General features: G+C 45.0%; 1 protein-coding gene across 1 annotated transcript in view; it reads right to left on the reverse strand.

Moving 5' to 3' along the window:
* Positions 1–16,453, reverse strand: part of IGDCC3 (immunoglobulin superfamily DCC subclass member 3) — a 183,415-nt gene that overhangs the window by 21,372 nt on the left and 145,590 nt on the right. Inside the window, exons 8-9 of the mRNA XM_077829340.1 lie at positions 3,297–3,544; positions 2,683–2,847 (exon numbers count right to left, since the gene is read on the reverse strand). Coding sequence (XP_077685466.1) covers positions 2,683–2,847; positions 3,297–3,544 — 413 coding nt within the window. The remainder of the gene's footprint in view (positions 1–2,682; positions 2,848–3,296; positions 3,545–16,453) is intronic.

The raw sequence follows: 16,453 nt of genomic DNA on the forward strand, positions 1-16,453 counted from the left end.
GGCTTAAAGCCACCTCTGCCCCACCCCTCTGTTTCTCCACCAAGCGCAGGAACAGAGCAACTCAGAATCTGGCATTTGAAAGGTACGTCTACACTACCCTCAGTAAAAAAACCGCATGGCCATGAGTCAGCTGACTCAGGCGCCGAGATTCGTTGCCACGCGTTTTTTATCGCAGTGTAGACATACCCTAAGTCTCTCCTTGTCGTCATGCCTTCCCAAAACACAAACCAAACCTGGTGTCACTGAACTTAAAATAAGTCACAAAAACATTTCTGTCTTAGGAGAGTCTTTTAGAACAACATTTTACAGATGAACTAGATGATAAGAGCCCCTTCAAACAGCAGCAATCGGGGAAAAAAAGAAGTGAATTAAGCTCAGTGGAGGGAGAATGGGGTATTTAGCAAGGCTTATTTGTCCATTACAAATTGCAGCTTAGTGGTTAATCTTTGTTACATGGGGCGATGTTGTTTTTAAAGACATTAGGGCTGTACAAGGATGCCTTCAAGCTTCAAAGAGCCTGGAAATTTATTACCCTGATACAAAATACGTAAACGTGCACGTGCTGATTTAAGGGAATAATGTCAAAAAGCCCTACCCAGCCTGCCCCAACCTTGTCCAAAAAACACCAAGTTTTATGAGGCATGTGTGGCTGCTGGCTACTGCTACTGAACTCAGAGCTTTGGGTCAAGGATTTTAAAGTTTACACCCCCTCTCTCTACGTTGAAAGGAAAGCCAAGCTAAAAGGATGACTGGTTTCCTTCAGAATGCTGAGTGAATAACCTTGAAGGGTAACTACGCAGCCCGTTCCATTGCAAGGATTTATTAGCCCTTTTACTTAAATACTATAGCAAACGTTCACATCCACTGAAAGACGAGTTGAGATCTGATTCACCAACTTGAAGTCAATGGCCCTATTTCAACTATATCTGAAATAGGCCCTTTCTCCTCATATCACTGATATTTCAATTTCAAATTCATTATCAGAGTGCTTTCTTGAGGGAAAACACACCCCTCCTATGCATTTGTCTCACAGCAAAAGAAGAGGCCGTTGAGATAAACCATGGGCATCCGCCACCTGAAATGCTCAGAGATCTGCCCCTTCAGAAAACACTACACCCTCCTGCACACGGCCAGTGACTGAAAGTTATCGCATCTCACGACTGTGGCCTATTAAACAGGGTTGGGTGATTTCTGTCCAGTTTCCTGTGGACAAGTGTCTCCCATCACAAAGAGCACTTGCACACTGGGGACACTAACTGGCAACCTCCACAGAGAGGCCAAGGTACGAATAAGCCCCAGAGGTCGAACTGAAAGATGAGGTCGCTCCAGGTCAGGGCTTTGTGGCTGGGAGGGAAGCTTCTTGTTCGGTGGGTAAAGCAAGGATTCGCTCTGCTGGGCTGTTAATCAGCTGCCCTCAGGAGAACCACAGTCATCCAAAGAAAGTACACATGCCGGGTTCTTTAGGAATGGCTGCTCAGACACCAGACCTTGTGCTCACATTACTACAGTATTTTGGCTCCTGGGGAACACGGAGACCTTTGTTTCATGCGTAGGGGTTTAGGCCCAGAGCCTCAATGGGAGTTCAGCACCTGAATACCTTGGAGGACCTGGACTTTAGTCTTTGTTTAAAACAAGTGGTTTAAGGTTACAACGCAGCGTTGGCCTGATCCTGAGACGGGCTGGCATTCAACTCCCATTGGCTTCAATGGGGCATCCAGAGCCCGAGAGTGCTACTCTCATGTAGCTGGCTGCCAGCGTAGGGCTACCCTTGCCACAACCTTTTCCCCGGCCTCTCCCCCTGAGCCAGGAACCAGGAAGTGAGTGGCATAGGAGCAGCTCCAATCGCTCTATATCACCTGTGGATCCCCTCTATGCAGGTGTGCTGGTTTTATTCTACCTCATCTTCCCCCTCAAAGCAGCTACCCCAGCTCACACCAGCTGAAAATCTGGCCCAATGACTCCAAACTGAGACCCAGAGCACCACCTGGCGAACGGCCTTTACTTCCTTCATCGCTCGGGCCTGATCCTGCAAGAGCTGCACACAGAATTTGGGGTGGGAGTAGGGCGGAAATCTAGGCATGAGGCAGCATGAAGTCAGGCCCCACTGAGGTGATCAAAAGAACTCACTCATTTTCCGGAGAAGGGACCTCGGGGAAGGAGAAATGGGAACAAAAGGGTTGTGTGAGGAAGCCACTGGCATTGCACAGCACAAAACATTGCAGAGGTCTCTGTAGTGTGTTTAGATGGGGAGAGAAAATCCACAAACATACCCCACTTGCTGCAAAAGACTCTCCTTTGGTACATTATAAACAATAAAGAGCCTTTCACCTGCAACCGGGCACACAACCAACACAGAAACGGCTACATTTTAAAAAAAAAGAACCCTCAACAACTTCCAATTACACAATGTTAGGCTGTGTAGCGTCGGAGATCAGACAGAGCGTGAGTTGCTTTTGACTTGCCAGTCCAATACTGCCAGGATGAGGAACTCCATTAGCTCCTTGTCATAAGACGACAGCTGAATTCTATATAACATCCTACGGCACAATACAGAGCAGGGAAAAGGGGGAACAATAAGAAGACATGATCTAAAATATTCAAGTACATTTATCAGCCCGATAAATGGAGTTGCTATCCGCAGGTTTCCCAGCATCAGATCTCTCAAGCTTTAGGTCTCCTTACCTTCTCCCAGCGTGCTCACCACCATGACTTCAGAGGCTTTGCTGGCACCCCGGGAGGTATAAGCCTTTATATAGAAGCTATAACTGGTCGAGGGCTCTAAATCCGTCACTAGCTGCTGGAAGGTGCTTTTGCTAACAGCCTCCTGGTATTCCATCTCCACGGGGTCTGAAATGCACAAGAAAGGGAAAGCAGAGAGACATTAGCTTTGCCTAAGAGGGAATGATCGGACAGACAAATGCTGCAGCAACAGTTTACTAAGTCGTAGTTTTGCATCAAAACAAGGAACTGCATTTGCCTGGCCTGATTCTACTCACCATGGGAGTTGGACTGGGCCCATATAGCTTCACTTTCCCTTCCCTCTCAGAGGAAATACCAGCACTCGGTTCCTTATATTTAACTATTAGGCTATATGGAAGGTTCGGTATAACTTTTCTCATATTCTGCTTACTCTTATCTCCTATTCTCTGACCTGCATACAAAGACTAATCTTCAGGGAGATTCAGATGACAGGGATGAGATAACTTGATCATCTCTCTATCTAGTCATTTACATGCCCCTCATCACCATAATATTCAAGTACCTAGGAGAAGGAGCATCAGGTTTTTGTCCCATACCTGCAGCTTTTCTTATGTGCAGCACGTAACCGATGATCTCCTTGGTGTTCTGCAGAGGTTCGCTCCAGGATACCTGGACGGTGGTTGCGGAGACGGTCTCAGCTTTCACATTCTGCGGGGGACCAGGCAACCCATCTGCCCACAGCACCGTCAGGCGCGCGCTGGCTTGGGTGGAGCCGGCGCTGTTCTCAGCGATGCACTGGTAGATAGCTTCATCCTCCTGACTGATCCCGTAGATTGTGAGTGTGCTAAAAATACAGGCCGACAAAACAAAACAAGCTGTTCTGAGCCGAGTGCTTTCCTAGAAATATCTGGCCCCTTCAAAATCCCACCTGCCCGCCACAGCGAGGTCCATCCGGCCGGGTCTGAAAAGATGTCACAAACAGCTGAGGCTGACTGTGGGACCGTTGAAATAAATCCCATTTGGCATTGCTTGCTGAGCCAAACAGGAGCTATAAATAGGCTCCCAACGCTGCATCTGCAAGTTGATGATTCCATGAAAAGAAAAAGCCCAGGGAGGAGGAAGAGAAAAAGGAGAAGACATTATCCTGATTTTGTAACCAGGCGGCATATCTGTGTCTTGAATTAAAGAGATTGTGGTCACCTCTAATTAAAGTTAGAAGGGAAGAGGCACACCCCGAGGGGCTGCTGCCCCTGGGCTGTGGAGAAAGAATGAGACACTAACAATATAGGTCGCAGTTACAGGATGGGCAACTGTGTCCTACACTGAGCCGTGTCTGTGAGAATGACTTAGGGGTCATGGAACATGGGTTCCCAGTGCAATGCTGTGGGGCAGAGCGGGAGAATGCAATCCTCGGCTGTATAAACAGGCAAGTATCAAGGAAGGGTAGGGAGGTGGCATTCTCAAATCTGATTCATGTTCATCTTCTTGCTTAGAACCTGCCTTTTCTCAGTGGAATCTTAATCTGCCCTGGCCCCCCAAGCTCAGCTGAGTTGCTTTCAGCACAATTCTTTACACCTGAGATATTTGCCAGTCATTTGCTATTTCAGCCTAGAGATGAGAATGGTGCTTCATGATCACAAATGGTCATGAGGGAGGGAAGCAATCTGAGTTCAGCAGAGTGAGTATGCAAGACAGCACAGGGAAAGTTTGAATTCTGAGCCCTACTTTCAGTAAGATTTTAGTCTCACTAAAGAACCTGATTCTTCAAGAAGGTAAGAGCCTCTAGACAGGTGCTGAGCTCAGCTGGTGCCAACTTCAGCTGTTAAAGGTGCTTGGTGCCTTGCAGAGTTGGGCCCTACACCTGCTTGGTCCCTGTGTCTATTCACATGATGTTAACTTGGCTAGGAAGGATTATCGAAATAGCTACCAACAATGAGTTGGCAAAGGCAAAGCCCGTGAAATTTAAGCCAAGTCTAATCAACCCCAGTCAGAAAGCCCTCTGGTGATGTTGTAATTGTATTATAGCACATTATAGCAGTCTTAGGGTAACATTAGGATTAGCCCACTTATCCTGCGGGGCTGTAGCTTCATCCTTTGCCTTTGTGTACTGAAAAGCCTGATCATTTCAAACCGAAATCCAAAGCCTGCGAGCCTGTTCTCTGGTTTTCACAAAACCTCCGTGTGCATTTCTGATGCTGGTGTTTGAAAGCACCGATTTCATACTGCAATCATTGGAACTGCTCTTCAAACATACTGCAGGGATAGGGGTGGGGGGGGCTGCTTCTTGGTTTAGGGGCTTTCAGTCACAACCATTTCAGCAGGGGGAAAAAGCCCGGTCATGCTCCAAATCTCTAAAATGCTGGTGGCTCTGTTCATTGACGCTAGTGCCCCAATCCTGCCAGCGTGAGAGGATGGTTGTTCGTTAGATAGGTGGTAATACGAAGAATTAGATTCCATTTACACCTCAGGTAGTTGAAGTGAATTGCTACTTCAAGAACTGCACGGTTTTATGACAAGGGCCATTTATAACTGAGACAATTTCATATCCAATGGAGTGGAACAGCTGCCCAGATTCAGACAAACAGAGCCAGCAACTATCAATTTCAGAAAGAAAAAAAGAAAAGAAAAGAGGACACACTTGTTACTAGCAATCTGCCTATTTTGCTATTTACTGTTCAAAACAGCATTTTAGTAACTTTCAGCTCTCAAAGGGAGGCAGACAATGCATGGTCTGGTCTTTTAAGCTCTTACATATTTCCTCAAAAATCAAGTTTGGAACAAAAAAAAGAGATTAAAAGTAAATATCCAATACATCAGCCTTCAAAGACCCAGGGTCACTGTACTCTTACAATGTTCTTTCTGCTATCTAATAGAAACTGGCAGGCAGCCTCTGAAGCTCAAATAAACTGGAGTTGCTTCTAACAACCTTGATGCAGTAGCTCAAGAAGGTGCCAAACAAAATATATTTATAACTGCATTAGTCCAGTTACTATTGTGTAAAAAAGAGGGAAGTTGATGCTTTTTTCAGCCTGCTCTGAAGATGTAAATTCCTGCTAAGCTCAGCTTGAGAATATGTTGCATGGGAGCAAATACTGGAACACTTATTTTAAAAAATAAGAGATGGTACTAGTACAAATCACTGCTATAAATTGTGGTTGAATTGTAATTTCTGCTGTAAATTGAAGTGTTTTGGACCACAGCTAGAATACTAAAATACTTATATATAAGGTTACCTTCCATTAGCCTTAAATGGACTTACTTGAACTCATCAATGAGAGAACACAGCCCTGTGTGTGTGGAGGAATGTAAGTAGAGTTAAAGGGAATATCCATCCACTTAGAAATCTCACTGACTGGCCCCCACTTTATCAATCGGTCACACTAGCCACTGTAAATACTGACCACCAGAGGCTCGTAATAGAGCCAAACCTCTCTGAACAGCATCCACAAGTTATCTTCATGGCTGATGTCAGGCACTAACATGGAGATCTGAGTTCAAGTGGAAAAGGAATTGACTAGGGGTCCGGGGAGTGAGTCAGGCGCTCGGTCCCCGGTGGGTGAATGACTCCAGCAAACTCCTCTGGCCAGCTAAAAAAGTACAGAAGGGATCTGGAAGAGTGTCCCATCCCAGCCTCCTCTCTGTGGGGGAGGAAGGTTCCCACAGCATGGGGCCTTGACTGGGAAGGCGTGAAAGGGAGAAGAACATGTTTATGAAATCATTTCAATATGGTGGGAGAGGTAGAGTGTATGGCATCTTCACACCATTTCTATCTCACAATCAAGGGCAAATTCTAAACCATTGATGTAACTTACATAAGTCTCTGATGAAGATGAGCCCTAACCAAATGCACAGATCCAGCCACCCACTCTGGGAAAGCTCAGACATGGTGCTAAACCCAGTGCCTGAGCCCCATCCCTAGCTGATGTTGAGAAGTTACCAGTACATTTACATCAGCCAGGACTGGACAATGTTGGAAATATTTTTACTAACCTTTGAACTGGCATTTTAACTTACCATGTTCTATTGGATGTTTCTCATCACCTGACAAAATCCTGCAGGGTATATATTTTCACACAGGACATTTTTCATTCATTATTGTACGTAAACTCTGCTTACCGCTGTATCACATGATATAGTTATACATTGTGGTGCCCACATACCTGTTGCACTGTATTTATGCTTATTTGCCTGGTTGTTCTCATGATGATTTCCTGAGTTCTGTTCAGTACATTTGACAGGTTTTGAATGGTTTTGTGTTGGCTCACTTGTAACTTAGCAGAAAGTTTCATTGGATCATAATGTCTCAGGGTTTCAGTGACATTTGTACAGTATATGTCAAAGTCAGCATGCAATAAATGATTCCTCAAGCAGAAACAAACACACACACACACACACACACACCCTTTGGTATGTAAGAAATGCTCCAAATCTAACCAAATCCACATTTACTACCAGATCATGGCATTAAAAAAAAACATTTTATTACATGAGGGTGAACGTTAGAGATAAAGAAACATTGTGGATGAGTCTGGTCTCAGTTACGCTGGTGAAAATCTGGAGTAACTCTGCTGAAGTCAATGAAATTACATGACTTTAAGTAAGGTCAGAATCAGGCACATTGTTTATGTCAGTGAAAAACCGTAAGTAGAAAATGTAAATTACAAATAACCCAACATTGTCTGATTGTATATCATAATGAATGATTCTTTTAATTGTAACAAAATATTGGTCTTCCTGTATTAAAATTAATTATTGCTGTTGATTTAACATTCATATTTCTGCCTTGCAAATCATCAGGACTGGCACACATGAGCAAATGTTTAACAGCCATCTATTTATGTCCTAGGCCTTTGTTTCCTTGGAAACATTGTAAATGGAATACGAAATAGGACGGTTTCAGCTGATATGGTGATTTCAGTGAATCAAACCGTAAACTCCCTTCATAGCCATAGGCTCAATATAGCTGATTAAATGAAAAAGGAAAGGGGGGAAAGAAGGCCCAACTTGTAGCTCAACTGTGTCAACAAGAGATGATTTCCACAAGGACAGATGGTGCAAAGGCGGGATTATGCAATTCAAAAGCTGTATTTGCAGCTTTGCATAAAACAGAAGATGTGAGAAAGGAGCACGAATGCTGCTTCCGTCTGCAGCATCAATATTGGGATTATTCTTATGAATTCGCTGGGCATCTGTGTACCTAGGAACAGCCTTATCCAGGCTGGCTCTGAAGCAGAAGGGAGCGCGGAACCTCCCGATTGCAGACAAAGCGACACAGAAACAATGGGAAGCATTTAGCTTCCACGGACTTATAGCTGGGTTTAATATACATTTTAAATGTAGGAAAAGAGACAGTGGAGGGCAGTGGGAAGTCAGGGTTGGGGAGGGAGCAGTGCCCTGGCTCTGTTCACACCTCACTGTCCTTTCGTTTCATTCTTGGGCTGGCTGCTCAGATCGATGGAGCAGACTCTATAGCCTTCTTTTTTCATATGGCCACTTGCAAAACAGCACTCAAGGTCAACGTCCAAGTCTGACATCCACTCTGTGGCTTCCAGTGACATGGAATGAATCAAAGCTGCCCCACCAGAGAAGGCTCTTAGAGGGCAGTGGTTCACTAGATCAGTGGTTCTCAAACGAGGGCCACCGCTTCCTGGAACGGCAAACTGCGGCCAGTGGGAGCAGCGATCAGCCGAACCTGTGGATGCAGCAGGTAAACAAACTGGCCTGGCCCACCAGGGACTTTCCCTGAACAAGTGGTGGCCCTAGCTTGAGAACCACTGCTCTAGATGGTCCGTGGTTTGGATGTCTTCCCTGAGAGTTTCCTGTAGTGGGGAGCCTTTGAAAACATTAGGAACTGGCCCCTATTTAACCAGACCTGTACCTCGTGCCCTGCTCTCCGACATGTGTACAGCCTTCTGAAAACAAAAAGCCAGCTCTCTGTTGCAACGAGCTGAGGAAATCGCATGACACCAGAGGGGAAGATGCTGATCTAATCCCAGGGTCTGCAATCAGCCAGTTTCTAATTTATGCCTTGGCACCAGATGGCATGTGAAAGAGCCTCCAACTCATATCTAATTCACCAATCCCAGCAGTATCTAGGTGTCAGATACCTAAACGAGTCACACCAACACTGTCAGCAAAAGAGATCAAAACTCCCCACCTCTCCCTCGACTCCTCTGCTGCCCTGAGTGGACCCACACTTGGGGGTTGTCTTCCAAAAGAATGTGATTTGGTCTTTTTGCAGCTGCATTATTGCGGGAAAGAGGGTTGAGCATCATAACCTAGAAATGGTAGGGCTTGGTGATCTTGCTGATCTCTGGTGGTGGGAGATTCCACAGCCTCGGATGCACACTCTACCAAGAATGCAGTGCCCCCAAAAAGTCAGATGAACCTCAAGCCAAGATCATAGTTACAACCCTTAATACGAGGGCCTATTCTGCCTAAGGGATCAGAGCACTGCATCCAATTCAAGTCCCGCCTGTGGCCGCCTGTCGTAATGCTAAACAGGCTGTGTAGATTAGAGCAGGCAGCTTATTGTTCTTTACCAGTGAAATACTTTACTGCCGAAGTCAAACGCTGGTGGTCTCGAATGTGTCACAGAAGAATAGCAATATAATAAAAGCTGAGCAATAGCAGTTCTCAGAGTGGAGTCTGAAGAGTACAACAATACAAATCACAGGTTGAATTTGAAATTAAAAACATTTGTTTCTTTTATCGTTAGCGCTGGTGAAAAGTGCGGGGCTGAGGTCTGTCTCTAGCCACAGACAGGTACAGCTCGAGCTGTGGCAGGCTTGCCCAAGAATGGTCTGCCAACACTCCTCAATGCTGGCTTGGAGGGGTTATTTGATTTACCTCAGTGTTCATGAACTGTCTCTCTCTACGTTTTTTACAACGTACCCATCTGTCTAGTACCTAGATACAGCATACAGGAATAAGAATCACAACACATCTGAATCACATCATGGATCCTGTTCATCATGGCTAGATTTAGGTACTCTTCCCTGGAGGTGTTTTCCGTATTTATTTGTTCTTTGACTCCTGTCATTGCAGGAAGGCTTTTGCATAAGAAGGTGGCCTTTGCACAGCCACAGAGCAGGACTTGGGATCATCTCCAGCAGAGAGACCCACAGAACTCTCTGCCTGCACCCCTACCACCGCCTACCAAAAGTCTCATCCCAGGCACGAACAGCATCAACATTCTTGATAAGTGCAGCTGTCCCGTAAGTCATGAATGGAAAGAAACTCTCTGAGGTAGCCGAGAACTTGCCCATGAAGGACCTTAAAGAATAGGACCAGCGCCTTGAATTTGACCCAGATCTCCCTTCCCCCAATGGAAAACAGCCTACTCTCCAGCCAGCGTCATGTTGTCAGTCAAGATGAAATTATATTATCTCCATTAAAACTGGATCTGCCTCTGGCTGTTTCAATATTAGAAAGAGGCTTGTCTCAACACGTCTGCTGGCAGATTATTTTAGCAGAATGCTAGCAGAGTAATAGGGCAGGAAACACAATTGCTGTGAGATAACCGCTGTATACCTGACCCTTTCTCCTGTATTTTCAGAGAGCATTTCAGAGGGCAAAGTGTGAGGTGATTAGCTGCCATTTTAAACCAAACCATGTTATCCAGATGCTAGAACTTCCAGTCCAAGAGGTCCCTGGGGATGCTAAGTGATCAGGATCTGGGTAGGCATACCCTGTGATATTTCACAGGCACCATATGCCTTACCAATAGGACCCTGATATCACTGTGTTCTGCCATATGAAATAACTAAATTTCCTAACTGAGTTGTAGCTTGTGAGATTTTACACCAGCAGCTAACATTCCTAGAGCAGACTGTCATGTCTGAAGAAATAAGATTCTGCGCACACTGAAAACAGCATGCAGCTAAAACCTCTGTCTTAGAGACTTTTTAAAACTTTTCTTTCCTGGAGGTTTATAAGTGCGAGTTTGTGAGTGGTAGATGATTAGGGTCAAAGAGAGCCATTAAATATGATCGACAGAGGCCACAGATGTTGTGTTACTTTGAACTAGGTCACAGACAGTGGGTCGATACAATTATTACATTTTCAGCAACACCTAAAAACTTTAATGAGGTGTAGAAATTGAGGGCAGAGAAGCAGGCAGAGTGCTTATCCTAGGAAAAAACGCTGGACTTCCATAAGGTACAATTATATAAGGAACTAGTAACCTCAAAATAAGGTTCGCTCTCTCTCTCACGCACACACACTCACATAGAAAAAAAAACCAACACAACCTGACCTGCAGATATCACAAATGGACTGTCAAGACCCTGTATATCCTTGGTGGAAGCACCTACCATAGGTGCTGGATCTAGGGGTGCTGGGGGTTCAGCAGCACCCCCTGGCTTGAAGTGGTTTCCATCATACACAGGGTTTACAATTTGGTTCAATGGCTCTCAGCACCCCCACTATACAAATTGATCCAGCGCCCTGCCTACACCATGGTAATCTCTATCATGCCTAAATTCTAAGGGGGTTATTAGCAGCAAGTCAATGATAATTCGTCAAATATGAGGCTCTGCTCCTTGAAGAGGCCACTGATAAGCTCCAGTTTGCCTCTTAAATATTTATGGGACCAATTCTGCCTGCTTTTGCCCATTGTGAATCCCCATCAAAATCAATGAGGCTGCAGCAGGTGTCATTTGGGGCAGAATCTGGCCCTGTTTCCCAAAGGTTTGTTGTTGTTTTTTTATTAAGAAGCTTAAACAAAAGCAAAACGTCTAGCTGCTATGTGACATTCCCCTCCCCTTCACACAGCAGCAGAGTGGTTCTGGCTCAAAATGCCTGAAATATGCAAGTGCCCTTTATTTCTCCCTGTGAACAGAAAATCTGTCACGTCGGGACATCTGCTCTTTGAAAACTTTTCCGCTCCTGCCAGACTGATGGCAACATTAACGCATCAGACGATATGAGATGCCAGAACGCTTTCTGCTGGCCACTAAAGATGCTCAGTGAGCGGAGAGCTCAATCAAATTTTTGCACAATGCACTGACAGGCATTGATAAAAGTGGGGAGCTGCGTTGTTGTCAATTCACACCACGCCGATCTGAAGTGGGGGTGGAGAGGAACAGGAGGCCTCAGCTATTCAAAAGCAGCATATTCACAAGCTGTCTCTTGGTTCACAGGCAATCAAGATGACTGATCTCACTCGGGTCAGAGGTCTAGGCCAGTGACCAGAGCTCAGCTTCCCAAAGTGAAGGAAACCTCTTCACTGCTTCAGCAGCACAAAGAAAAAGAGGGGCCTACTTGGAAAGGTATCAGCATGTGCACACATACAAAAAGAGGTTCGCTCCTGATCAGGAGAAAATGCGATGTAACTAACGCAGAGATTAGAGTGACTAGTTGTGGGAGCCTTTTCAGTTTTGTTGGTGGCAGGAATGTACCAGTCAGCATTTAGATGCATGGCAATCGCCCATTCGAAAAGTTTCTGACCACATGCTATGGCCAGCATGACTGTATTTATGATGGTCTGTCTTGGAGATGACTGTACAGATGAATAACTGTCTCTCAGCCACTTGCCAGCATGGTTAGAAAGAAGCTTTTGCCTGGAGTGGTGCGTGGTGACGTTGTTCCAAAGGTGTCCCACATTTGGAAGCTAGACAAATTCAGACCGGAAATAAGGTGCCCGTTTTTAAGAGTGAGGGTAATTAATGAAAGAACTGCCCAAGGGACGAGGCGAATTCTCCATCACTTGAAATCGTTACCTCAGAGTTGGATGTCTTTCTAAACAATGTGCTCTAGCTCAGCCAGACATGATGGACTTCATGCTTGAACCACTAGGTGAAAGACTTTGGCCTGTGTTGTGCAGGAAGTCAAACTAGATAACCAGAATGGTCTCTTCTGGCTTTAAGCTCTATGGATTTATATTTAGTAGAACACGATGTAACTCTCTTTCTGGCTGGCCAGGATCTGGTTTAAATCCTGCAATTGGAGCCTGGCTCAGACCTACCACAATTTCTCCAAAACTCCTGTAACAGGAGTTTTGGAGAAATAAGTAAGATGGAGTAAGATGGAGTAAGATGGAGGACAAAAGTGGTGCCCAGATAGCACAGGGATCAATGCATTAAAAATGGGCAGGTAGAGAGGCTCTATATCTAGATAGAGAGGCTCCATATCTAGCTGTCCTGTGCTCATCAACGGGGTACCTGAATGTCTTACCGATATAGGTCCAGATTCTGCCTGACCGTCATATGGGGTGAGGGAGCAAGGAAATTCCCCGTTCCCAGGTTGCCCACATAAGTTAGGCAGAATTCCAGTCTATTTCAAGTGAAAACAGGGACTGCTGCTCCCTACTCCTTAGGGGGTGCACAACACGCCAAGGGGACAGGGCTTCAGCTCCACCACATCCTAGCCCCAAGGCAGCAGAACTGGTTGGCCACGGAGGAGATAGCAAGCTGCATCCCACATACTCCAGAAGCCACAGTCAAGGCCTTAAAAAGTGATATAGTTTCAATCCATGCCCATTTCATTATTATTATGATTTATTATTTGTATTATGATGGACCAGGACCCGTTGTGTTAGGCGCTATACAAACAGAACAAAGAGACAGTCCCTGCCCCAAAGGGCATGCAGTATAAGACGAGAAACAATAGATGAATGCATGGGACTACAAGGAACCAATGAGACAATCCAGGTCAGCAGGACTGGCAGTGGTCTCAGCACACCAGCAGTCTAACCTTCACTTTGAATGTATTTTCTCTCACAAGCATACACACAGTTGCATGTGCATGTAAAGTACACACAAGTATGTAACGTGCACACACTCATGGTACACAAACTGTCCTTTGGGTTCTTTAGGATTTTACTGTTGTGGATATAGATATAAATAATAATAATTACAAGTGTCCAAGCTGCAGGTTCAGATCTAAATCCCAACCCAACTCCAAAGTTCCCAGAGTTCAAGGGCTCTTGGATCATTGGTTTCAGTTGGTCCCTCTTAAAGAGAAGGGCCTGAGCTGCAAAGTTTGGGTAGGGATCGGAGCTTTCCCTATGTCTGAAGGAGTTTCACTTAGAGCCAGTGTTGCAATTAAGATACATCTCTAACAATACTTGGCACTAATCCCAAAGCAATTTACAGAGGTGAGTAGCACGATTATCTTCATTTGACACATAGGGAATGTGTGTCACAGAGAGTTTAAATGACTTGTCCAAAGTCAGTGTCAGAGCTGGGAACAGAACTCAGCAGCCAGGTTCACCGCTGATGTCAGAAGGTACAATTCCATTCACTTCTGTGGCCTTGTGTCTTCTTATGCCAGCAGAGAAGCTGACAACAAAGTGGCTTCCTGATTCCTGGTTCCCTGCTCTAAACAGCAGACAATGGCCAATGACAGGTTTTTCTTGATTACGTAGTTTGATGGCAGCAGGTTTTATACAAACAAGAGGAAGCACTTTTTCACACACCGCACAGCTAGCCTGTGGAACTCATTGCCATGGGATGTTGTGATGACCAAAAGTATAACTGGATAAAAAAAGAAGTAGAAAAGCTCATGGAGGATAAGTCCATCAATGGCTATTAATGGCCAAGATAGTCAGGGACGCAACTCCATACCGGGGAAACCCTAAACCTGTGACTTCCAGAAGGTGGGTTCCGTACATTCTCCCGAACCTTTGGTACAGGAAATTGTTGGAGACGGGACACTGGGCAAGATGGACCATGGTCTGACCCAGAACAGTTCTTATGTCTGTTTGGGTGTGTGTTGGGGGCTGGGTTAAGATATAAAAGGAGGAACGGGAGAACACGCAGAGCTGTACAAGGGACCCCTCTACAAATGTATTGTTTTCCATACATAACCAACACAAGAGTGAGTTATAACATTGAATCAGCAAGTTATTAATACGCCAGCTAGATGGAACGGACCACTGAGAAAAATCACAGCAGCAGCAAAATAATCATCGAGACACATGAGATGGGAAAGACCAAGGTCCATCAATGTCAGCTGCCCTGTAATTGCTGCAAATCCATCTTGTGGGATATGACCGCCTGACCCTAATGCATGATCCCTGCTCACGGCAGAGGAGACTGAGTTATGATGATGCCCCACTGCTGGCTTTGTGCTCTGTTCGAGGGATTCTACGTCCCATGCTGCAGAGGCAATTGGGTTGCAGAGCAGGTTTTACATATTCCTTCAAAACAAAATCAAACCCATAAATGATCTTTAAGTGAGGAGCAGCCGCTTAACATCTAGACCCTCCCTCCACCTTCTTGTTCTTCCTTATTTTTCATGCTTCTGGGAACTAACAGACTTTAGCATGCAGCTCCCTCGACCTGTAATCAGTGAAGTTCTCCAACTGCCCTCAAGACTTGAAACACAGGGGCCTGATTGTTCCCCAAATGTGTGCACACAGTTCAGTCATGTCAGCAGGATCTTGCTGGGACCATGAACCCCTCTTTGTTTTCATAACAAGCCACTGAACTATTTCACTCCCCTGCAAGGGGCAGTTATTCTACTCAGCCATAGCAATAGGTAGCTTGCTTGCATTTGATATCCAAAAGCTGACAATGCAGCGTATACAATAGCAGGTGGATGGGGACTGACATCTATTAGAATGAAATCCGGTGGATGCACTGGAATTCAGCACCAAGAGAAGGAACAAAACTTTCTCTACATGTATTTACAATGTATTATTTTCTCCGATGAGGGTTTAACACACACCACTCATGTAGTAAGTCATTCAAGGGATATTGACAACAGGAGCTCAACACATAAAGGTAACAGAGTTTAAAGGGGGACAGTTCATAAGCTAAGGTCACTGTGAAAGCAAAAGCCACCTGAGCCCTGGGTTGTACTGATGCCCCTTTTCAGTGGAATAATTGAAATCCCTTAATTACCATTTTGTAAATAAAATCTTCTTGAAAAATCAATGTTTAGAGCCTGCCTTCTCTGCAGATGTTGGCCTTTGTTACTTGCTGTTATGGCAATGCAGCCTAGCTACATAAACCCCTGAATGTGATTTATTTCTAGCCTGAAAATGACCCCCTGGAACCTACTGAACACTTATTGGGTCAAATGATGAAACGCAATAAACCTTTCATAGTGGCAATTTTGTTATTATTTCATGCCTCACCCTCTCCTGGTATATTTCAATCTACCAACCTCAAATGCATGATTTTGAAAAGTGCGCGAGCTCACCTCTACCGTCCAAAAGAACCACCCGTTCGCCATGGCGGCGATACGTTTTCTTGCAGATTGCATTGACTACAAGTGTCGGAATTTGCCAGTAACGCATTATACTTCCCCTTCCACCCTTGGGGAAACCTATTTAAGACTATTTAAGGAAACTATTTAAGGAGCAAAAAGAAAAGGAGTCCTTGTGGCACCTTAGAGACTAACCAATTTATTTGAGCATGAGCTTTCGTGAGCTACAGCTCACACATTAAGGAGCAGTCGCACTTTTGTTGTTGCAAACTGCACAATTATGCACTGTTGATCACGATCAATTGAAATAATTCTGGTTTCAGAGTAGCAGCCGTGTTAGTCTGTATTCACAAAAAGAAAAGGAGTCCTTGTGGCACCTTAGAGACTAACCAATTTACTTGAGCATAAGCTTTCGTGAGCTACAGCTCACTTCATCGGATGCTGTAGCTCACGAAAGCTTATGCTCAAATAAATTTGTTAGTCTCTAAGGTGCCACAAGTCCTCCTGTTCTTTTTTTTGAAATAATTCTGTAGGTGAATGTGTACTCTCAGATCAGGGCAGAGTGGGACAGATCCTCACCTAGTGCAAAGGGGCACAT

This window comes from Eretmochelys imbricata, chromosome 10 (assembly GCF_965152235.1).
Source record: "Eretmochelys imbricata isolate rEreImb1 chromosome 10, rEreImb1.hap1, whole genome shotgun sequence".
Taxonomy (NCBI): Eukaryota; Metazoa; Chordata; order Testudines; family Cheloniidae; genus Eretmochelys; species Eretmochelys imbricata.